Source organism: Chiloscyllium plagiosum, chromosome 17 (assembly GCF_004010195.1).
Source record: "Chiloscyllium plagiosum isolate BGI_BamShark_2017 chromosome 17, ASM401019v2, whole genome shotgun sequence".
Classification (NCBI taxonomy): domain Eukaryota; kingdom Metazoa; phylum Chordata; class Chondrichthyes; order Orectolobiformes; family Hemiscylliidae; genus Chiloscyllium; species Chiloscyllium plagiosum.
In genome coordinates this window covers 12,195,055-12,220,210 of record NC_057726.1, presented here as the reverse complement: position 1 = coordinate 12,220,210, position 25,156 = coordinate 12,195,055, and the positions used below count along the sequence as shown (strand labels likewise).

The 25,156-nt window shown below is 41.2% G+C and overlaps 1 protein-coding gene across 2 annotated transcripts in view; it reads right to left on the bottom strand.

Annotated features, from left to right (window-relative positions):
• The window catches only part of si:dkey-234i14.6, a 109,060-nt gene that overhangs the window by 5,091 nt on the left and 78,813 nt on the right, over positions 1–25,156 (bottom strand). For both annotated transcript variants that reach the window (XM_043706558.1, XM_043706557.1), the window contains one exon: positions 24,017–24,238. In XM_043706558.1, the coding sequence (XP_043562493.1) occupies positions 24,017–24,238 (222 nt within the window). The remainder of the gene's footprint in view (positions 1–24,016; positions 24,239–25,156) is intronic.

Genomic DNA, 25,156 nt, shown 5'->3' with positions numbered 1-25,156 from the left:
TACTGGCACCCTGCCCATACGGGGCTGTAACTTCTCACGTTCAGACTCCCTACAGTGTCCCAGCGCCAACATTTATTCCTCAATCAACACCATGGTTATGGTCATTCACATTTTTCTGTTTCTGGGATGACTCTGTGCGCAACTTGACTGCAGTTACATCAAAGGAAAAAACTGCAAATTACTTTGCTGACTGTAAAGCACTTTGGAATGGCTTTCTGCTTCATGAAGAATTATTCAACAAATTCAAACCTCTCTTCATTCCTGGAAGTTTTCAGAGATTGAAGCTTTTACTTTGCTGCTCTTTGTGATTCAGGAGTGGATGAAAAGTTTCATCTTCAAACCATCACACACACACATCTTCAGCCAATAAGCTCTATCTTCACAGCCTTAGCTGGAGTGGTCTGTCAAAAAGCCAATTATTTCAAACAATGTCTAATTTAGAAATTTTACAGAAGCTGATTACTAAGGCTAAGTTTCCACCTACTTGAGTTGTCACTGAACCAATGAACAGTGGTGAAGGTGGTTACTATATAATTACATTGAGCCCTTTGGAGTTCCATATCTAGCATGAGTCAGCAGAGAAAGCAAAGAAGATTGAAAAGCAAACAATTACTCACAACAGCTTGATTCCTTTTGCCACAGTTAGTGGGAGAGAATCAGCTGCTGTGTCCTTGTGAAGCTATTTCAGTCTCTTACTGTCAAGCACAGAAAAATACAAAAACAAGGTCACTTCGTCAAGGCACTGTCGTCATTGCCAATTGCCTGACAAACCAGAGGAGGTGGTCGTACCAGTTGCTCTGACCAAATTTGATAGTTCACAAACACCAAATCAATGGGTTTATAGATTGATGCGAAAGGTGCACATCTACTTCAAGAACTTGGCAGCACATTGCTTGTGCATCATCATGTGTGTAATGTTAGCTGTGGAGGCCCTAATGACAGAAATTCCCTGTTGAAACTTCTCTGCCTTTCTCTCCTTGAAAGTTGCCCTTTTGACTGTAATGACTACAGATAAGACACTGGACAGACCAATCAAATCAAACACCTTCTTATAATCGATTGTAAAAAAGAGAACACAGACTGTACTAAACAACACTTACCAAACCCTAGGCAAAACATCCACTGTCGCAGTGGAAATGGATAGCACTTGCTAAATAGTCCTGATAGTATCGGGGCAGGTATAATAAAAACCCTAAGAATATCAGAATCAAGAGGAGTAGGCCATCTGGCCCTTCGAGCCTGCTCCACCATTCAATAAGATCATGGCTGAACTTTTCATGGCCCTGGCTCCATTTACTCACCCTCTCACCATAACCATTAATCCCTTTACTGTTGAAAAAAAATTATCTATTTTAACAATTAAAAAAAAAAAATGAGGAAGCCTCAACTGCTTCACCGGGCAGGGAATTCCACAGATTCACAACCCTCTGGTGAAGAAGTTCCTCCCTATGTCATCTTGTTCTAGTTTCACCTAATCAGTGGAAACATCCTCTCTGCTTCTATCTTATCTATTCCCTCCATAATTTTATAGGTTTCTCGAAGATCCCCCCCCCCCCCACCATCCTTTTAAATTCCAATATCATCCCAGTCTACTCCTCATAAGCCAGCCCTCAACTCAGAACCAACCTAGTGAACCTCCTGTGCACCCCCTCCAGTACCAGTACATCCTTTCTCAAGTAAGGAGACCAAAACTGCACTACGGCGCTTGAAGAAACAAGCTCACCATCACAAGAGCAATTAGAGATGGGCAATAAATGCTGGCCCAGCCACAAACACTGACATCCATGAATGGTAATTAAAAAAAAACATGCTGCTGCTTGAGTTCAGTTATTGTCCAGGAGCAACTGAAGAATAAAAATTTGCTGTGTTAATAGAAGTTCAGAAAGAGAGCCAGAACATTTGTTTTCATTACTATTCCTACCCCTTATGTCCAACAACTACATAAAATACTTCAGCAATAACATTGGCTGAATAACAGCTCACTTATGCAATCATCAGATTAATATTTGCAAACTTGAAAATGAAGCAATTAATCAAATTCTAAAAAGAAACTGAAGATTAATTAGTTTGTAAAATGAAGATATAAATTTTAAATGTACTAATTTCTCTGAAGGGTACATCTTTTATATGCTCACAATGTGCTACTTTAAACCACACTAACAGTCCAAATCCAATGTAACCTCTATGACAGATAGTGAGCAGAAGACTTGGCCGCAATATTGTCCTGGCATCAATGGCAACAGATAGTCAGTACCAACTGAATTTTCATCCTTCCAATAATACCGTACAATTTCTTATTCTCTCATGGTACACTGGTTTGCTGGGTGGGTCTGTTTATTGCTTGTCCCTAACATTTCTTCCCCATCATATTTCTAGAGTCCAGTTGGAAAGGATGTCTATCCCACAAGATAAAGGAGGATAGTGCAGACAAATGGTGTCAGAATAGAAGAGAAGTGGTGAGCTGTAGTCTCATGTCGACCTACAGTGCTTCATAGAATCCCTACACAGTGTGGAAACAGACCACTTGGTCCAACGTCCATATCGACCCTCAGAACAGTATCCTTCCCAGACCCAACCCCAATGGTATTACTTTAAATTTACCCCTGATTAGCATACCTAGCCTACATATCCCTGAATACGATGGGCAATTTACCATGGCCAATTCACCTGACCTGCAAAACTTTGAACTGTGGGAGGAAACTGGAGCACCCAGAGGGGACCCACGCAGACACAGTGAGAATGTGCAAACACCACACAGATAGTCACCCAAGGCTGGAATCAAACCCAGGTCCCTGGTGCTGCTAACCACTGAGCCACCATGCCACCCCATGTGGTTAGCGAGGAGATTCCAGGATTGTCACCAAACACAGAAGGAACGGCAATATATTTTCAAGTACATTCCAATTTGCAGGGTCAGAATATTTAATACAACTGGTTAATCCCCTCGCTACTTATTATGAGGTGGTGGAAGGGATGTGTGACAATCTTATATTGTTGTAGTCTGGAGGTATCTATCATGGTGGCAGAGGTTCACATCGCTGACCAAAAACCTTTTGGGATCTTACTGCCTGCCATTGTCAGGTATTGGAAGAATTCACAGATTAGTACTCAAAATGCTAGATTATGAATGCATCTTCCTTGCCCCTGAAGCCTCGGGGTGAGACTCAACCCTGAACATCCTACTCAGAAACAAAGAATGCTAGCCACACTTGCTAGCTAGCATAAAAAAAAGGATAAGAGTGAAGGGTTCAGCACTAGAGTCGGAAGAAGGGTCAGGATTGGTCAGCCTGATTCAGGCTTACAATCAATGCTGGATGGTCCAGCCATGTTGGGTTCTAGGTATGCCAGCTTAATCACAGCCACCTTGGCTTCAAGGGGCCTACAGGAGAAAGGTTGGTCAGGAATGGTCAACCCGGCTCCCAGACCTACAGTCCACATCGCAAAGACCATCAGTGTGGACATTTGTGAGATATTAGCCAATTCAGAGGCTGAAAATACAAAGGCATTTAAGGGAGACAAGGGAAGATGTGTTGGGTAGGCTAGAGGTTATTAAGGTGGACAAATCCCTCGGTCCGGATGGAATCTATCCCAGGTTGCTGAGGGAGGCGAGAGGGGAAATAGCTGGGATCCTGACAGATATCTTTGTGGCATCCTTAAACACAGGTGAGGTGCCGGAGGACTGGAGGGTTGCTCATGTTGTCCCCCTGTACAAGAAGGGGAGTAGGGATATTCTGGGTAACTGCAGGCCAGTGAGTCCTGACGTTAGTGGTGGGAAAGTTGCTGGAGAAGGTACTGAAGGATAGGATCTATTTATATTTAGAAAAGAAAGGGCTTATCAGTGGTAGGCAACATAGTTTTGTGTGGGGGAGATCATGCCTTACCAAGTTAATAGAGTTCTTTGAGGAAGTGACCAAGTTGATAGATGAAGGAAGGGCTGTAGATGTCATATACATGAACTTGAGTAAGACGTTTGACAAGGTTCCCCATGGTAAACTAATAGAAAAAGTGAAATCACATCGTGTGCAGGGTGTTCTAGCTAGGTGGATAAAGAACTGGTTGAGCAACAGGAGATAGAGAGTAGTAGTTGAAGGGAGTTTCTCGAAATGGAAAAAGGTGACCAGTGGTGTTCCACAGGGATCAGTGCTGGGGGGGCCACTGTTGTTTGAGGTATACATAAATGATTAGATGAGATTCCCTACAGTGTGGAAAGAGGCCCTTCGGCCCAACCAGTCCACACCGACCCTCTGGAGAGTAACCCACCCAGACCCATTTCCCTCTAATGCACTGAGAACTTGGCCAATCCACCTGACCTGCACATCTTTGGACTGTGGAAGGAAACCAGAGCACCCGGAGGAAACACACACAGACACGGGGAGAATGTGTAAACTCCACACAGACAGTCAACCAAGGCTGGAGTCGAACCTGGGACCCTGGTGCTGTGAGGCAGCAGTACTAACCACTGAGCCACCGTGCCGCCCATGATCTGGAAGAGGGCACTGTTGGTATGATCAGCAACTTTGCAGATCACACCAAGATTGGTGGAGTAGCCAAAAGCATAAGAGACTTTCAAAGAATACAGGAGAATATAGATAGACTGGAGAGTTGGGTGGAGAAGTGGCAGATGGAGTTCAATCCAGGCAAATGTGAAGTGATGCATTTTGGGAAGTCTAATTCTACAGCGAATTATACAGTGAACAGCGAAGAGCCTTGGGAAAAGTTGATGGGCAGAACGATCTGGGAATGCAGGTCCATTGTACCCTGAAGGTTGCTGCAGAGGTGGATAGAGTGGTCAAGGAGGCATATGGTATGCTTGCCTTCATTGGATGGGGTATTGAGTATAAGAGCTGGCAGGTATGTTAAAATTATACAAGACATTGGTTTGGCCACATTTAGAATACTGTGTACAGTTCTGGTTGCCACATTACCAAAAGGATGTGGACGCTTTGGAGAGGGTGCAGAGAAGGTTTACAAGGATATTGCCTGGTATGGGAAGGTGCTAGCTATGAAGAGAGGTTGAGTAGGTTAGGTTTGTTTTCATTAGAAAAAAGGAGATTAAGGGGCAACAAAATCATGAAGAGTATAGACAGGGTAGATAGAGATGAGCCTTTTCCCAGGATGAAGGATTCAATAATGAGAGGTCACGCTTTCAAGGTGAGAGGTGAAAAGTTTAAGGGGGATACATGCGGCAAGTACTTTACACAGAGGGTGGTGGGTGTCTGGAACGCGTTGCCAGCAGAGGTGGTAGAGGCAGGCACGGTAGATTCATTTAAGATGCGTCTGGACAGATGCATGAGAAGATGGGGAGCAGAGGGATACAGATGCTTAGGACAGTAGATCTGGAGGTCCGAAGGGCCTGTTCTTGGGCTGTAAATTTTCTTTGTTCTTTGTTCAAATCCAAGGGTTTTGGGTCTGAATGGAGATAGATTTGGGCAGAAAAGAAAGTGAGGCTTTGCAGCTGATTTTTTGTTAAAGGCGTATTTTTTAAAACCAATCATGGTGACTTGGTGTGTTTTTGGTGGGACCAAAAGTCAAGATGTGGAGGAATTTACACTGCACAAGCCAGTCAAGGTGTTGCATCATTTATGCCAGCTCAGAGGTTTTGTATCAGGTGGCTTACTTTCATAAACAATAACTTTGTAGCTGAGCCAAAAAACTCTGACTGCGCACTTTTATTAATTACAAAACAAAATCGAAAACTCCCAAGAGCCGCTCTAAGTGGGTAATGGGAACAGAAAGCACTTTCACCACCGTTTTTCCAGTATGTAATGTACATAACTTTAATGCACATAACAACTTAGTCTATGCATGCCCCTGGGGCAGCCGCTCAGCAGTGAACAATGCTGCCTCACAGCGCCAGATACCCAGATTAGATTCCACTCTTGGGTGACTGTGTGGAGTTTGCAAGTACTCCCAATGTCTGCATGGGCTTCCACTCGGTGCTCTGGTTTCCTCCCACAGTCCTAAAAATTTGCAGATGGCCATGGTAAATGTCAGGTTATGGAGACAGTATAGGGGTCTGGGTGGACTCCCTTTCAGAGGACTGGGCAGACTCTTTCTGCACTGAAGGGAATCCACTAGACTCTGGAGCAGAGAATTCCAAGGAGTCTTCAGGATCTGCATGAACAAATTTTCCCTTACTTTGTGACTGTGTTCCTTGGTTCTAGGTAATATCTCCCATTTTACTGAACGGGATGGAGCTATATTAGTCAGGGTGGTACGCTACTTGGCATGGAATTTGATGGTGACGGTTTTCCCATGTGTCTGCTGCTCTCACCCATATAAGTGGTAGAGGTTGTGGATTTGGAACATGCTGAAGTGGGGTGGCAAATCCCTGCTGTGTGTCCGACAAGTGGTAGGCATTGCAGCCACAATGCCCTCAGCATGGAGGGAGATAATGTTTAAAGTAAGATGTCTCACCAAACACACTAGTAAACACTGCAGTAATGAGCAGTAGAGAAGAGTTTAGCTAAGCAATATGTAAAAGAAAGATTTCACAGCAATTTAGAAGACCAATCTTTTGAGAAATAGCTTAGTGACATTACCAATACGTCACTATTAATTCCGATGTCCCGGCATTTGACTTGAGGACAATGGTTCAAAACTCACCATGGCAACTGGTGAAATTTAAAGTCAATAAACAAACATCTGGAATTGAAAGCGAGTCTCAGTGATGGTGAAGTGTCATAAAGTATCATTGAGTATCATAAAACCTTGTCTGGTTCACTAATCTCCTTTAGAGAAGGAAATCTGCCATTCTTACCTAGTCTGGCCTACATGTGACTCTTGATCCACAGATTTGGTTACCACTTAAATGTCCTCTGAAATGGCCTAAAAGTCAGTCAGTTCATGGGCAATAAGAGATAGGGAAAACCCAGATCCCAAACGAATAAGGAAATCAAACCTCTAATTCCACCTCTAGCTTGAGGTTGGTTAACTGCCAGTTCTGGTTTTGTCCTCATAACTGACATGCTGTGTTAAATTTTTTTTATCCAAAGCAATTCACTCCCTGATATAAATTCACAAGGTCAAATGGTAAGTAATTGGAGAATCTCTTCAGCTCTACCGATTCATCCAGTTTCACGAGTGTGTGTCCTGCATTCGTAATTCCAAAATATAAATACATCAAGATTTTTCTCTTAATACTCCTTGAAGTAACAATGTAGCTTCAGCACTGGCAGATTGCTAGTAATGAATTATTCTGCACTACAAAGGAAACTCACCATTATAATCAAACTGCCTACAGTCTGCACTATGTTCCATTTGTTCATCAGCTTTTCAATACATTAGAGTATTTATAAAGAAAGTTTATTTCGTACAATGGTGTCATTTTCTTAATCAACTTGCTTCCTTGTGAACTCAGGCACACTGAACACATTTGACTTTAAGCACCAGATTTTTTACTTCTACAGTCTACATGAACTGTTAGCATGAAAATTGAAAAAATGTCACATTGGAGCTTATCAGTTAGAAAGGAGTAAGAAATTTCAATTTTGTACATAACGTAGATATTTAATTGGAAGTGGAATATTTTACACACTTTTCTAAATACAACCAAAAACATGTGATTGATAATATTAAATTTCTTGCTATTTTTCAAGGAGAGGCATGCAATCTGAAGAACTTAACATGACTGGCACAAAATTTTCTATATCCAAGCTATCCAGAGATGATATTAGTGTTTCTGTGAAGCAACTATATTTACAAAGCTTAAAAATGTCTATTCCATGCTTTTTGCCAAAGCTTCCAGCTCTTTCAGAATTATTATTTCACCATTGCACCCCAGCAGGGGTGAGGTTTGCTTCAATCACACTGAATAAATTGAGAGCAACTGTGTCACTTATTCTAAGTAGCGATTCCTTAATAATGTAAAGGCGAGAAGCAACAGGGCCCAACTACTTTACAAAATCAATTACACACAGACAAGCCCTTAATCATTGAACCATGAACAAATAACTTTCAGGTTCTTTTATAACCTTAGATTATCTCAAAACACTTCATGCCTAATGAGATTTGGTGTATTGAAAATTAAAATCTATATTTTGTTCACTTAAAGCTTTCATGTACATGTACCAGCAGAGAGACTCTGCAACACCAAGAGAAAAACAAGATAGCCATTGTACTCACATGCAATTAGAAATTCTGTCTGTGTCAGGTTATTTTGGTCCCATGAACATCACGAGAAAATTTCTGACATTGACAAATGCATACATGTAACATGTGTGACAGCTAACTTCCAAACAGCAATGTCCCACAGACAACGATGCACAGAATAATTAGATAATTTGTACAACTAATCCAGTGTTGTCATTTTTGTTCAGAGATAAATATTGGATTAAATTATCTACAGTGTGGAAACTCAGCCCAACAAGACAACACTGACCCTGTGAAGAGTAACCCACCCAGACCCGTTTCCCTCTGACTAATGCACCTAATACTATGGACAATCTACATGGTCAATTTACCTAACCTGCCTATCTTTGGACTGTGAGAGGAGACCAGAGCACCCAGAGGAAACCCACGCAGACACGGGGAGTATGTGTAGATTCCACACAGGCAGTCGCCTGAGGCTGGAATTGAATCCGAGTCCCTGGTGCTGTCAGGCAGCAGTGCTAACCATCGATTAAGAAGCACTCCCTTGCTGTTCTGCAAAAAAAGGGTCATATTGCACAAGCAACTCAGAGCTAGTTGGGAGTCTCAGTAATACATCTTGTACAGAAAACAAATGGATTTGGTTTAAATTCTCCTGACAAGGATTTGGCCACATTTGGAGAAGAAAATGCTCACTGGAGGTTTGATTGAGTGTCCAAAGTTATCGGGGACTGGGACAGATTACATAAAAAAAGCTTTCCATTGGTCGAAGAATTGCAAACTGGAGGGCACACAGTTAATGCAGTTGGCAAACGCAGCAATGGTGACGTTTTCATGTAGGGAATGGTCAGGATCTGGAATCCATTGCCTGGAAGGTATAGCAGAGGCAGATTTAACAGCAGGAATTGGGTTATCATCAGAAAGAAAAGAAAATTGCAGGGCTACAGAGAGGAGGTGTGGAACTGACACAAAGTGATTTGCTTTGTCAGAGGGCTGGCACAAACATAATGGGTTGAAAGGTCTCCTTCTGTGCTTTAAATTTTGCAATTGCAAGTGTTCACTCTTTGGCAAACATGCTGTTCCCTAGTTTATATTTTCATCTTTGAGGCACCAACTCACCTGTACACACCCAAATAGAATTAAAATTCTTGCAGGATTTTCATATTTTCAACACCATGCAAACTGCACACTTAGAATTCATGGACTTCAACTTGACACGGTCACCGTGACCAAGTCAATATTTGTGTTTTTTCTTTTGCAGATCAAACAAAAAACTCGAGGCAACATCATAAATATGATACAGTGTGGAATGCGGCCATTTGGGCAACTGTGCTTTCTCCACAACAGATAGATAAAGACTGCCACCTTACTAACATGAAAATAGGTCACTACTTGCTCCCTGCACATTATAGGTGTTTAGTTAGGTAAAGGAAAAAGTCAATTTGTCTATCACAGGATTGTAAACTTTAATTGCACAGAGTAATCAAAGTCAGGTTCAGCTGACACGCATTGCCTAAAGTAACTCCGATTGCAACATCATATTTAGATTGGAAAGCAAATGTTTACAAGAGGCAGAGCTGGAGAGACAGAGGAGGAGGATTAGGAGAAGAGGATGGGGGAAAAGAGGAAGGGAGAAGGAATATGCATTTGAGACTTAACTGTAACACTATTCAACCTGGATATTCCCTCTTAAATGATTAAGACTCTCTGTTCAATATTTGTACAGAGAAAGTGTTTCACTGCAAATGAGCTCCACCAGCCGTAATGCTCCTTATCTTAGAGTGAACCAAGAAAGATACAGGAGACTACTTAAAATGTTCAAAATCCCTCAATGCAAATGGGTTAAGCTATGGCTTCCTGATACATCTTGTGCATGTGTAATTTCAAATCCAAGCGTAACAATATTTCTACACTGGGGTGATTTGACACTCCTCCGATATCAATATGGAACTTTCGAAAACACAAATGGGGACGCAATGTATGATAAACACAGATAAAGAGTAAGCACATGTACTGTTAAACTAGAGAAAGATTTAGGAATGATAAGATAACTCTGACTCCATACAGTAACTAAAGACAATAGCTCATGACATGAATTGTGCTCTAAAATGACAGAGTGAATAAGCATAGACTGAATTGGGACAAAGGCTTCAAACAATAAACATAGTTTTATTTACTCTATACTGCACACTGCTTGACCGTTAAAGTATAGATAAAATGATTAGCTTACAACTTGCTTTCTCTCAAAACAGAAACCATTAAACATCGGTAACTTACTACAGCCTCAGATAAACTGGCCTTGCCTTGGTGTGGAACTTGTGAAAGCCTTGTTGGTCCTGATGCGATTTTTTTTAAAAAGAGAATTATTATTCGCGTTCTTTGAGATGAAGCCTCTGCCTGCCAAATACTGGAAAGGTAGAGGATATAAACAAATCAAATCTGTCCAACTTTGATATCACTCAAATGCTATCATGGAAAGCAAATTGAAGGTCTATTTTATAATGAGTGACCGGATTTTCTTGCTTGTCTGGCCATTACCCTGAGTAAACTGAACAGAATGAGACTCAGAATGGCAACATGTGCAACAATATTGAGTGGACTGCCTCTGACAAAAAGTCTAATTAAGTTCAGAATTGCTGCTCCTGGTCTCATTCCCCTTTTTCCAACTAATTCAAAATTACATTAAGTACTTGAAGGACCTTGTAGGAACACTGAGGTAGGCCATTCAGTCCCTTTAACCTGTTCCAACATTAAATAAATTTGTATTTGATCTCCTTCCAGATTCTATATATCCGCCTGGCCTGTAAATCCTTTCTACCTATCAAAACATTAATTGAGATGTAATAAATAATTATTTATACTGACATAATATTATTGCCAGAAAAGAAGTGATGGGGGTGGGGGGGGGGGGGCGCAATTCATTAGCAACTATACTCTGATTTGTCCAAGTGCTGTCATGTGCAAATCACTGGTGAATGCTCATCTGTGGAGGTTTGCTACAATTCAATAAAGTTGCCTCCAAAGGGTAAAAGCTATTCCCCCATTCTTTTACTTAATTGAAAATGGTGCAACAAGAGGCCCTCTTGTGGCACTGTAGTAGTGTCCTTACCACTGAACCAGGAGTCCTGTGTACACGCCCCAATTGTTCCAGAGGTTTGTAATAACATCTCCGAACAGGTGAAAAAATAGGTGAAAAAAAAATTCAATTTCTAACCATGTTCTGTTTGCAAGAGATTGCAAGAGTTTATCATCAGAACAGAATAAACTTTACCAAGTGTGAGTAAGTCACTTTCTGAACCAAGCAGATTAATCTTAAACTGGCTGTTTTTGCAATTCTTCACACACTCTGATTGTTCTACAGTTGTGTCCAAGAACAGAATTACATCTAATGTGGTACATTATCTGCTGATTTTTCCAAGATATTCTGCCCACCATTTAAATGAATACTGTGGAGCATGAATTTCAGTGCCAGTGTGACACTGTACATCATAATGACTGATTGATCATATTAAATGCATTGTTCCTGTGGCTCCGAGTATCAGGCAGAATACAGTTGACCAGCTTGTGTTATCAACAGCAGCCAAGAGGATAAAATTGTCTGAAAGCCCAGAAACACATTACACTGTTGAAACAGTTGGGGCACAGGGAAAATATTGCTTGATTGATAGCTGCAATTCACTCATTTCTGCTGTCAACTGTACATTGCTGTTAACACAAGATAGAGAGGTTTCAAGTACTTGAAGTTTCTGCTATTGATACTTTCAAGTGCCTGGATGATTGATACTCCTGTCTGACTGTAAGAAGCGGATTTTTTTTTAAAAAGTGGAAGCAATAAATGAATGACTGTTTATCACATCTCTTTTTCTTAGATTCTACAGTAATTGGCATAGAAACACCATAGCTTGGTGTAGATTGTGTGAGGGGCCTTAGGTAGTTAAATGGGTGGGGGGGGGGGGAATAGCTAGTCATGGTGGGCATGTTGTGGGAGTGGCATGAAGTGGCAGGAATGGGGAGTACATGAGCTGCTGTTTAGGTGGGGGCGAGTGAGTGGCAAGAGCTGTAAGGCTTTACATTTTCCATTGTGACTGGGACAAACTCCAAGCCCTGAGATAGGCCTCTTAAACAATACACATTGGTAGCAAAACCCTTATTGCTGCCTGATCGCTTTCTGGAGTCAGCTGACCTCATAACTGTAGCTCACACCCACACCATTCTCCACATTGAAAATTCCATCTTTGCAGGAATTTCTCCCAAGGACGGGTGGATCAAGTTGGGAATATTCTCAACTGCCTCACTTCACTTTGAGGATAAGAATACACCCATACAGCAGAAAAAGGAGGCCACTTGGCCAGTTGTGACTGTTCTGGATCCAGAGGAGTTACAGGTAGTCCAACACTCCCACTTTTTAGCCAAACTAAGGACCTACCAACTTCTGAATAAAATTATAAGTGGAATCAACTTGCACCAACTTTTCAGAGTAAGCATTCCAGATTTCAACCCGAAACACGAAGCACTCTCATTTCCCCACTAGACTGATTTGATCTAATGATTTTGATTCCAGGACCCCATGTTACTGATTGCATCCCCAGAGGAAATATTCCCCCTCTTGCAAATCTCTCATCAACTTGAGAATCTTTAGTCAATCATCTCTTAGTCTTATATGCTCGGAGGTGAATTTTTCTAATATAACCCTTTGCATTTTTGCTCTATTCCAGTATTTGTAAAGCAAAGTAATCCACATGCTTTTATAAACAACCTACCTAGTTAATTTTAAGGATGTATTGGGGAAAACCACTGCAAACCATCATCCAGTCTGAAAATTAACATTTACTCTAACCCTATACTTCCTCTCTGAGTCAATATTAATACTGTAATTTTCCCCTTAGCTCTGCGTGAAACTATCAAACTCCTGGGAGACACTTTGCTGAGTGCTTTTCAGAAGTCATTTAATGCTAAGGTCCTAGGGTGTGTTGCTGAACAAAGAGACCTTGGAGTGCAGGTTCATAGCTCCTTGAAAGTGGAGTCGCAGGTAGATAGGATAGTGAAGAAGGCGTTTTGTATGCTTTCTTTTATTGGTCAGAGTACAGAGTACAGGAGTTGGGAGGTCATGTTGCGGCTGTACAGGACATTGGTTAGGCCACTGTTGGAATATTGTGTGCAATTCTGGTCTCCTTCCTATCAGAAATATGTGAGAGGGGAAAGATATGAAAGAGACCTAAGGGACAACGTTTTCACGCAGAAGGTGGTACGTGTATGGAGTGAGCTGCCAGAGGAAGTGGTGGAGGCTGGTACAATTGCAACATTTAAGAGGCATTTGGATGGGTATATGAATGGGAAGGGTTTGGAGGGATATGGGCCGTGTGCTGGCAGGTGGGACTAGATTGGGTTGGGATATCTGGTCAGCATGGACAGGTTGGACCGAAGGGTCTGTTTCCATGCTGTACATCTCTATGATTCTATGATAAGTCATAAAATACTTGGAGAATTAACTTTCCAACAGTAGTACGAGAATGAAAATGTTAATGGTGATTATATGCATAATGGAGAAACTGACAACACTCCCATGCTACTGAGACACGCAGGAGACAGGAATGAAGGAACTGTACGAGAGAACAGTCATCACTATTCTATTCATTTGAAAGTAAATAGAGTGTTAGTGGAATCCCCATTATAAAAACAAGATACTGCAAATGGTGAACATCTGACACAGGCATAGAATACTGGAGAACTTTAGCACAGTCTGGCATCATCTGTGATGAGAGAAAAAGGTTTAATCTTTTGAGTCTGGTAGGAGTTTTCTTCATAAATGAAGAGGTTCTGAAAAAGAATCATACTTGAAATTTCAATTTTGTTTGTCTTTTCAGATGCTGTCAGACCTGCTGAATTTCTCCAACATCCTGTTTTTGTAACAGTCTCTCTTCGATAAGGTGAGGACAGGGACAAAGCAGACTCGGAGTAAGGACAGTGCAGCTACGTAGAGTACCACAACACCTGACACACAGACCTCATTGTCAGCAGGATCCATTAGGACAGAGCAGCACAGGCTTAAAGCCGGAAAGCAGCATGTATCTTACAAGCAAACGTGGCACATTAAACAGCTCATGACACTGTTTGACATCAAAGTGTGATTTCCTGATGATAATAAAATGCTGAAAATTTACACGTCCACAGAGATATACACAAGGTCACATGCTGAAAGAAGGTAAAGGGTGATCAAGGCTCTGTCAGACATTTAGATTGGAATTATCGCATCAGGATGAAAATAGAACTTAAGAGACTCAACAAAGTAGGTATTGAAAAGATGTTTCTTTTAATGCAGGAGAGCAGAGTAGTGGTTATAATTATAAAAAGTAATCAGAAATAAATCTAAGGGGGAATTTAGAAGAAACAGCTTTATACGGAGAACGTTTCAAATGTAGAAACTGTTCTGACCTCGAGTAGTTGAGATGAACAGTATGGAGGAAATCAAAGGAAGACTATATAAGTACAAGAAAGTAACAAAAGGTTTAACGTAGACAGGTAGATTGAGGTGAAGTAAGGTAGGAGGAGACACATGGGGAACAAACATCAGCTGGTTCAAATGTCTGGTTTTGAAGCAAAAGTGTTGTAGGTATGTTTTTGACATCATGGAGAAATAAGTTAAGCTTGTGTTAAGATTGGAATATTCTTACATAGAGTCTGGATCTTGCAATTAAATAGACAAATTTTAATTCATGAAGGAGAGACCAAGTCAAAGCTAACTGCATAATAAATAATGAAAATCTTTTTGCTCTTTGTCCATACCTTCTGCATCTGATTCAGCAATGGAGAAACAGATCAAATTAAAATTCTATAAAATTGGAGGAGATAGTGAAAAAATATTCTACTTAACTTGCATCAAGTTTCAGAAGGCAATAGAAATAGATTCTAAAATATTTCCATCTGCAGTGAATTCTGTGAATGGGCAGTTTCCTGATAAAGAGGGCAGCACATACTCAGGTGTGTCTAAGAGAACAGGTATTTAACTGTAAATATTTAGCCGTAACTGTTTATTGCAATGGCCTGCAGTCATGCCAGGAGATCACTCAGGGGTGAAGAAATTAGAGTTGCTTGTTCAACTACATCCCCAGGAATTCTTTACTAAATGAAGCATTTATGATTTGTCCTTCACGGAGTCAGGTGATTCAACTGGTGTCTGTACATCATCCTTAAATAAAGGAGTCCATAAGTATTTGTTGAGATTCATTAGGACCAGAAAATTAATTTAAATAGAAGTAGAAATGTCATGATCAGAGAAAAATCCTGAATGCATTTCATCAAAGCATCTTTAATGAACAGATCTTGTACTGAAAGGCACTAAAATATTTTGTAACTTTCCACGCCAGTAGCTCTATCCTTCTGCCTTCATTTTGAGATATTTTGGACCATGCATTGGTTGCTTCCTGCTCATCCCAGACTGACAATATTCACTGGAATTCAGAAGAATACTGTGGGCACAGCGGAGGAGATCTCATAGTAACCTGTTAAATTCTATCCGAACTAGACACAGCCAACACAGGGAGGATATTCCCAATGATCAAGGAGTCCAGAAACAGGGTTCTAAGAATTTGGCGTAGGTCCTTTAGGTTCTCCCAGAGTGGCAAACTTGTGGAATTCAGTACCACAGTCATGGCCAAATCGTTGAATGCTTTCAAGGAGGAGTTATGTAAAGTTCTTGGGGTTAAAGGGATTAAAGGGTATGGGTGAAATAACTCCACAAAGGTTGTTATCCCGTCACCAAGTCACTATTTATTTACATGTGGATAGCAGTTGAGGCTGGTCCGGCCTCTCAGAGTGAACAGAACTTCTGACACTCTTATTTACAGCTGCCAGTCAGGGCTCTCTGATTAGAACAAATTAACAGCCTCAGTCAGGAGAACTCTTTCTATGAGGTCCACCTGGCTGACCTCACCACAATTACTACAATGGGATGAAAGTGGGAATAGGGCACGGAGATGGATGATCAGCCATGATCATATTGAATGATGGGGCAGGCTTGAAGGGCCAAATGGCCTAAAGCTGTTCCTATTCTCTATGGTTTGAGAGTCATGACAGGATAATTTATACCCTGACTTCACTGATTGTTCACTCAGAGATCAGATGACCTTTGTACAGGTGAGGGGGTCAAAAAGTGTGGCGCTTGTCTCTGATCTTCGGCATCTGCAGTCCACACTTTCTCCTAGCCTCGGTACAGTTGGGCCCAGGCGAGATTTGGACCTCCCAATCCACAATGCTGGTGATTCAGCACAGGAAGCACGTTATTGCCTTTTTATTGGCTTTGGTGACTTCAGATTAGTAAAATTACCGCGTGCACACACAAACACTACAAGCTGCTTGTTTCCGTTTGAGTGATTAGCCATGCAGATGAAGGGCTTTTGCCCAAAACGTCGATTTTACTGCTCCTCGGATGCTGCCTGAACTGCTGTGCTCTTCCAGCACCACTAATCCAGAATCTGTTTTCCAGCATCTGCAGTCATTGCTTTTACCATGCAGATCACTACTCCACTGCTGACAAGCACGTAGTGGGAGAAAGGTCTGTGCCTAGCACAACGAACGTCAATCACGGAGGCCCTGGAAGAGAATGCTGGGAACACAGCCAGTATGGGGCCACAATACATACATTCAAAAATCAAGGCCAGTGGTTAATTTGTTGAATTTACTTCACAACACGAAACTCTGAACACTCCCAACAAGAGACCGAGACCAGGGTTTTGGAGACATTAATCAAATGAAAGATCAGTCAACATTTCTCTTCTACAGGCAAACGCAACATTCACCATGTCATTGGCCGAATTATTGAAATCTTCAACCTTCACAAGCTGTAGTACTTCCTGAAAATTGAGCGTTGCATAGTAACTAGGTAACTGGTCACAGACCAATTTGTAACTGGTATGTCAATAATCTAATATTGAATAGGTTGGAAGATATCATTATTGACAAATGAATAGCAAATTTGTCAAGCTGGAAGTATAAAAATAAGCTGCATTTACTTTTTGTGTGCATCGGCGAGTTAAATGAAATGAAAAGGAACCAGTCTTTAATCAATTCATTATGCATTAACGTCACATTAGTTTAACAGTGTGAGATGAAATTAAAATTAGGCAGGCAGCCAACAAAAGCTAAGTTGCAGCTGCAATGTTTATTAAACTAAAAGCAGATATTGTGTTAACTCCTGTCAGTCACTCACTATTAATGCAACGGCCCTCAAGAGCTAAAGATTATTCAGAATTCGACATAAGCATGCTACGACACCAAACATCAAGCTGCCTATGACAGTGAGTGCAGTCATTCGATTTCCTTCTCCCAAGCAGGGAAAGTGGGCAAAGTGAATTGTTTTAGCCTTTTAAACATTTGCTTTGTGATGGTGAAACAGTTACTTAATTTGATGGCACCCCATTGCTTAAAGCGCGCTAGAACATTTTAGAAGAGAATGAACCCTAGGTCGAGCAGAAGATAATGTGCATGATCAAAGAAACAGACCTTTTGAAAACAGGAAAGAAATCTAGCAAGATGGAACAGATGTCGAAGAGGGGATGAACTCGCAGCTACTAATGGTGCTGTAGAATGAACACTGTTTAAACTATGATTCAGCGGAGCAGTGGTTGAGGCAGAATGTGGAGTTATTTCAAGACAAAGATCTTGAAGCTGAATCACTACAAAATAAAAGTAATCGAGAATGCAGCTGAAGGTTGTGTAAGAGAGAGCTCAGAATGTGAAGCTTTGCATTAATCATTGAATTGATAGAGTAGATTACATAAGCCTAAAGCTTCTGGTGAGAGGTCATCCATTTGAATCATCCTAGTTCGCGATTATCTTGACCTGCATTTTATGCTCATGATTTCAATGGGAGATAAATCAAACCTAGAGGTGACACAAGTATTCATTAGAAATTTGGTTAGGGAGAATTCCTGATGAAGAGCTTATGCTCAAAACTTTGATTCTCCTGCTCCTTGGATGCTGCCTGGCAGGCTGTGCTTTTCCAGCGCCACACTCTGACTCTGATCTCCAACATCTGCAGTCCTCACTTTCTCCTGGTTGGAGACATTGTATTGGAATTCAGATATGGAATTATGGCTGTCTTGGCGAATAGTCTTTTTGTCACAAATTTAATCAACTTACCACTGTCATCCAGTGAACTAGAGATCAAGTAACCTTCCATTGCTACTTACATTTTTCTGAGAGTTGAACAAAGCCAATTCAAGTAGTATCTCTACTATATATTCTTCATTTGGGAGCTGAGGGCTCTGAGGAGCTGGTACAAAAGATGGAATTGAGGTCTGGGTAGGCCAACCACAATCTTAACAGAGAGAAAGAAGAACGAAGCACTGTGGAAGCTTTAAATCTGAGACAAAAACAGAAATTGCGGGAGAAACATAGGCTGCATCTGCAGAGAAAAAAAAGTTAACATTTCAAGTCCAATGACCCTACATCAGAATGAACCCTTCTTCTTAAGTAAATATTAACTCTTTTTCTTTTTCCTGATGTGCTAAGTTTCTCCAACAGTTTCAGTTTTTGTTTCAGCCATGATCTTGTTGAATGGCAAGGCAGGCCTGAGGGGCAGAATGGCCAACACCTGCTCCTATCTCTTATGTTCTGTCATAAGGCTGTGACTGTGCTCTACTCAGTCGCATCTTATTTAGATTGCAAGTTCGGGTTAAATAACTGATAGCGCAGCTTTACTAGCGCAAAGACCTGATTTTGACATATTAAGATTTTATTTTAAAGAGGTGAATCACCTGGCTCATCATAGTAAGGAGATTGATTACTTGTGAAATGACAATTCGGATATTCAATCTGAATTTTGCAATAGCAATGAAAGATGACCTCTGTAACTGTGCATTCCACTCCAACAGTACTCCACAGTTATAAAGAAGCTCTCACTTTATCAGAGTGTTCGGAATCTTTGGAAACAGAGAAACACAGAAAATAGCTGGAGTAGGCTATTCAGCCCTTTGAGCCTGTATCAACACACAATACGATCATGGCTGATCAGGCAGTCTCAGTATTCCACTCCCACTTTCTCTCTATACCCCTTCGTCCCTTTAGCTGCAAGGACCATGTCCAGCTCCTTCTTGAATATATCTAACGAACTGGTCCCTACAACTTTCTGTGGGAGACAGTTCCAAAGGTTCACAACTCTGAGCAAAGAAATTCTTCTTCATCACAATCCTGAATGGTTTACCCCTTATTCTTAGATTGTGACCCCTAATTCTGGACTTGCCCCAACATCAGGAACATTAGTCCCATATCTAGCTTGTCCAGTCCCATCAGGAGTTTACATGTTTCTATGAGATCCCCCTCTCATTCTGCTAAATTCCATTGAGTACAAACCCAGTTGGTCCAGTCTTTCTTCATATATCAGCCCTGCCATCCCAGGAATCAGTCTGGTGAACATTCTCAGATGCAGACAGTGAATGGATTCAACATGGAGACTGTCTTGTTTTTAGATTCCTCTACAACAATGCCCTTCCACATTTCTAATCAGCTCCAGCCCAACAACGCTTGGAGATGTCTGTATTCCTCCAATTCTGGTTTTAAGCATCCCAAATTTTAAATTATACATAATTGGCTGGCACTTAGGTAAGAAATGCCCCCTCCAAACATCCCTTCCTTCCTTTAAAATTAATAGTTGAATTTGCCATGTTGAGCAATCTGCCCAAAATCTCCTGATGTGACGCAGCATCAGATCCTGTTTGATAATGTTCCAGGGTAGCACCTTGGAATTAATTATGTTAAGCTAGCAGTTATTGTTGTTACTGGACAAGTCAGATGTCAGACTTGATGGATTTTTTTCTTTTAATAGAGGTGTCTGTCGTTGAAAGACAAGCATACATTGCTTCAGATTTTGTTTTAACAATGATAAAGAAGTTTGCTATGTGAAAGATGATAAAATTGAAAACAGCATGTTCAAAGAATTGGAAAGTCATGTTAAAATACAATCCCACTTACTCTAAAAACCCTCCTCTACAGTACATCAGGGAGAATACCCTATTTCACATCAAGACTTAATTTGGCTGTGGCTTCAATGCCCCAACTTGAGAATGCAATAGCCTCTTCCTAGAGTCTTCCTAAAACTGAGCTTAGACTTTCTCAGATTCAAATGATCCTTTCAGGGTTTGACACAAACACTCATCTGGAACACAAACTATGATAACCTCTTAGCTACATCACATTTCAGCTGTACTCAGTTTATAAATTCAACTTCAGCCAAGATTTCTGAAATACACATAACTAAAACCTAAACGTTTTCTTCAAGATTTGGACATTTCCCCGAAGCCTCAAAAAATTCAGAATCTTCACCATTTTCTTTACATGCTTGCAGAGTGTCCTAATGTAAACAAATGCACATTACACACCAGGAAGTTTCTTTATAACATTACATTTGAAAAGAAATCATCAGGACACTTACAATTTACTTAGATTAGATTAGATTACTTACAGTTGGAAACAGGCCCTTTGGCCCAACACGTCCACACCAACCCACCGAAGCGCAACCCACCCAAACTCATTCCCCTACATTTACCCCTTCACCTAACACTAGGGGCAATTTAGCATGGCCAATTCACCTAACCTGCACATTTTTTGGACTGAGAGGGGAAACCGGAGCACCCGGAGGAAACCCATGCAGACATGGGGAGAACATGCAAACTCCACACAGTCAGTCGCCTGAGGCGAGAAATGAAGCCAGGTCTCTGGCGCTGTGAGGCAGCAGTGCTAACCACAGTGCCACCGTGCCGCCCACCTTAACCTTAAACCCCTTCAGTCATACAAATGCCTATTTGTCAGTTGTCCAGAATTCAAAATTCCAAAAACAAAAACTTAAAATATAATCACGTTGTACACTTTGTATCACAACTGTTACTCGGAAAGGTACAGATTAATCAGGGATAGTCACTGTGGTTTTGGTAAGGAGATGTCGTGTCTTACTAACATTGATTTTTTTTTCCCCACAGTAACAAGGAGGATAGTGCAGTTGATAATGGTAAGGCATTTGATATACTCTAAAGTGGCAGACCAGTCAGAAAAATTAAAGCCCTCGGATACAAAGGAATGTGGAGAGCTGGATCCAAAATTGGCTCCATGATAGAGGCAGGTGTTAATGATTTACACTCAAATGGGTGAAACACAATTAGAAAGTTTGCAAATAATACAAAAAAGAATGGCCAGGTCATTAACAGTGAAGGCAGAACTGTTGACTGCAGGAAGACATTGATAGTTTAGTTGAGTGGATCGAAAAGTGGCAGAGAAGTTTGAGAAGGGCAAACAAAGCAAGGAATATACAATGTACAGAACAATATTGAGAGGAATAGAGAAAGGGAGAGACCTTGGAGCGCGTGGAGGAAGGTAGATAAGGTGGTCAAGATGACATCTGGAACAGCTTTCATCATTGCAAAGCATATTGTTTACAAGAAAAGGGGTGCAATGCTTTGATTATACAAGACACTGGTTAGGTCACAGCTAGAGATTTGTTCTGGTCACATTATTGGAAGGATGAAAGAGTACTGTGAATCCCAAGAATTTTGCGGGGGCTTGAAAATTGCAGCTCAGGAAAGATGGGATAGACTGGGGGAGTGTTTGTTAGGGCACAGAAGGCTGAGAGATGACTTAATTGAGGCGTACAAAATAATGAGGGTTTCTAAAAAAATTCTCATGCAATATGGGCATCATTGGCTGGGCCAGCATTTATTGCCCATCCTCAGTTGCCCTTGGGAAGGTAGTGACCTGCCTTTTTGAACTACTGCTGTGCATGCAACCACAATGCCCTTGGGGAGAGAATTCCAGGATTTTGACCCAACAACAGTAAAGTAACTGCAACATATTTCCAAGTCAGTATGGTGCGTTGCTTGGAGGCGAACTTGCAGGTAGTGGTATTCCCATGTATCTGCTGTTCTTGCCTTCTAGACAGAAGTAGTCATGGGTTTGGAAGGTGCTGTCCAAGTATCTTTGGTCATTTTTCACAGTACATCTTGTAGCTAGTACACACTGCTGCTACTGAGCGTCAGTAGTGGAGGGAGTGGATGCAGTGCCAATCAAGCAGGCTGCTTTGTCCTGGATAGTATGAAGCTTTGTGAGTGTTGTTGGAGCTACATCCATCCAGAACAGTGGGGACTATTCCATAACACTCCTGACTTGTGCAATGTAGATGGTGATCAGGCTTTGGGGAGTCAGCAGGAGAGTTACTCACTGCAGTATTCCTAGCCTCTGGTATGCTCATGTTGTCATTGTGTTTATGTGGCAAATCTTGTTGAGTTTCTGGTAAATGGTAACCCTAAGGTTGATAGTGGGAGAATTCAGTGATGGCAACACCACTGAATGTCATCTCTTATTGGAAATAGTCTTTGCCTGGCATTCATGTGATATGAATGTTATTTGTCACTTGTTAGCCCAAGCTTAGATAGTCATTCAGATTTTTTTGCAATTGAACATGGACTGCTTCAGTACTGGAGGAGTTACAAACGGCGTTGAAAATTGTGCAATCATTGGCAAACCTCCCTATTTTTGACCCAATGAAGGAGGGAAGGTCATTGATGAGTTGGCTGAAGAGAAGTGAGCAGAGGACACTATCCTGAGGAACACCTGCAGAGATGTCCTGAAGCTGAGATGACAACCATCTTCCTATGTACCGGGTATGACTTCAATCAGCAGAGTTTGCCCCCTATAATCCATTTGTTTCCTGATGCCACACTTGGTAAAATGCAACCTTGATATCAAGGGCTGTCACTTCCACCTCACACTTAAATACAGTGTAAAAAGAAGATTTATTTCCATAGCAGAACATTATCCCCTAGTCCAACAATCAGAAACCACAGATTTCAGATGATTTACGGTACAAGGATTACACGGAACATGAGGAATCTTTTTTTTTACTTAGAGAGTGGCTTGTCTGGAATTCACTGCCTGGTGTGGTAATTTAGGTGGGAATTTTCAACTCATTTCAAAAGGAACTTGGATCTATATCGAAAGTGATATAATTTGCAGGCGACAGACCAGGTGCTGGAGAGTGGGATTGGAATGAAAAGGCTAGTTTATTCAGCCAGTAGACAGACAATAGGCTGAATGGTTTCTTTCCAAGCTCTAACCTTTCTATAGCTTCCATGATTTTTAATGAATATATATGGATTTTCAGATGTCATTTTGACACCTTCCAAATGCATGGTATTACATAGAGTGCAGCAATATACTGAAGACAATTGGTTGTCAGAAATTTAGAGAGAAAGTTTGATGGTTGTGTTTCTACACTCGCAATCCAGAGGCTCAGGCATTTGCAGACAGTTTAATTGAAATACAATCCATCCATCCATAAAACATGGAATTGAAAACTATTCTCAGCAAGACAGTGACTATGAAATTTTAATTAGTTGTGAAATTCACTCATGTCCTGGGCCTATGTGGTGCAGTACCTCTGAGCCAGGAGGCCTGGATTCGAGCCCCATGTGCACAATGACAACGCTGAACAGGTTGATGGGAAATATCTGCACTAATGACCTTTACATAAGGAAATTTGTCATTCTTACCCAGTTTGGCCTGCATGATAACTCCAGACCCACCGTGATCTGGTTGACTGTTGATTGCCCTCTGAAATAGTCTAGCAGCCTCTGAATCCAAGGGTAATTAGGCAATAACACAGCCTTATCCCATTAAAAATTTTAAGGAAATACAATGAAGATGTAGATTAGATAAAGTTTGGCCTATTTGGAGAAGGATTAAAATCAGGGGTGGGTGCCATGTTGTTCGCTGCAAAATTATGTTTGAAATTTGGGAAAGCTGAAAATTTGATAACGCAACATGAGGAATAAAACAGTGAGAGGACTGTGAAACACTGCAGGAGAACACTAAAGCAGCAGATTGAACAAAGGAACACTGTCAGGTACTGGCCAAATTTGAAAGGAGCTGAACACATTCCACTCACCGACGAGTTAGGTGTATGACGGAGAAATTTAACCACTTTGGAGTCCGACATTGGGCAAGCCAGAGCCATATAGCGGTTGCGGAAAGTGCCATAAATTTTCAGGTGGGAGCCTGGCCTCAAAGTGGAGGAGTCCGAGCTTTCCTTGTTGCTGGAGGAGAACTCTACACCATAAGCAGAAAGGTCAAAGTACAAACTGTGAGCACGGATCTCCGGAGTGGGGACCTGCACACAAACAGACAGAAAATAAAATGTTAAAAATGTGATTAACCCAAGGAGGTTACTTGGAACATTTTTATACCAAAATGACAACATAGAGTCATAGCCATAGAGACGTACAACACGGAAACAGACCCTTTGGTCCAACCTGTCCATGCCGATCAGGTCTCTTTGTTCAGCAACACTCCCTGGGACCTTACCATTAAGTGTATAAGTCCTGCTAAGATTTGCTTTCCCAAAATGCAGCACCTCACATAAAGACAAAAAGTAAATACATTTTTCACTACCCTTTATCTTTCGCCAAGTCTACACAATATCATTTTATACCACAGGCAACTGTAAAATTAAACGATTTCCTCATATTTGTCAGACTAAGCCTGTAGTAAACAATGAAGACCATATTTAAACATATTTGACATTTGCAACAAATGGATTCTTTTAAGATTGTTTACTAAATAAATAGGAGAAGCATCTGGACTGAATCAATATCTGTTGAGGTGGATTAAGGGACTGAACTTTATTAACATTTCTGTCTGGTATTGTCAGATGGAGGTATGTGGAGGAACTTGATGTTTTTGAAAGCATTTGACCAACAGGTGGCACAGAAGGCAACCTCTGGAGAATAATCATACACAGCCTTTTTCATTATCTGTATTTTGTCTAGGTTGAATCAAAATCAATATTTCTATCCAAATGAGCCAGGATGTTCTTGTTCACAAGTCACTGAAACTTGACATGTTGGGGCAATAAGCAATTAGGATGTCAAATGCTCTGGAGGCCTTCATCGTAAGAGGGAGCGAGTTTAGGAGTAAAAGAAATCTAGGCAGCAACCTAGGGAGAGAACCAACATGTGGTTCAGTGAGTGCTGAAAATTAAGTGGCTGAGGCAAGTCAATGGAATCACAGTCCTTTGTTTCTGCATTGG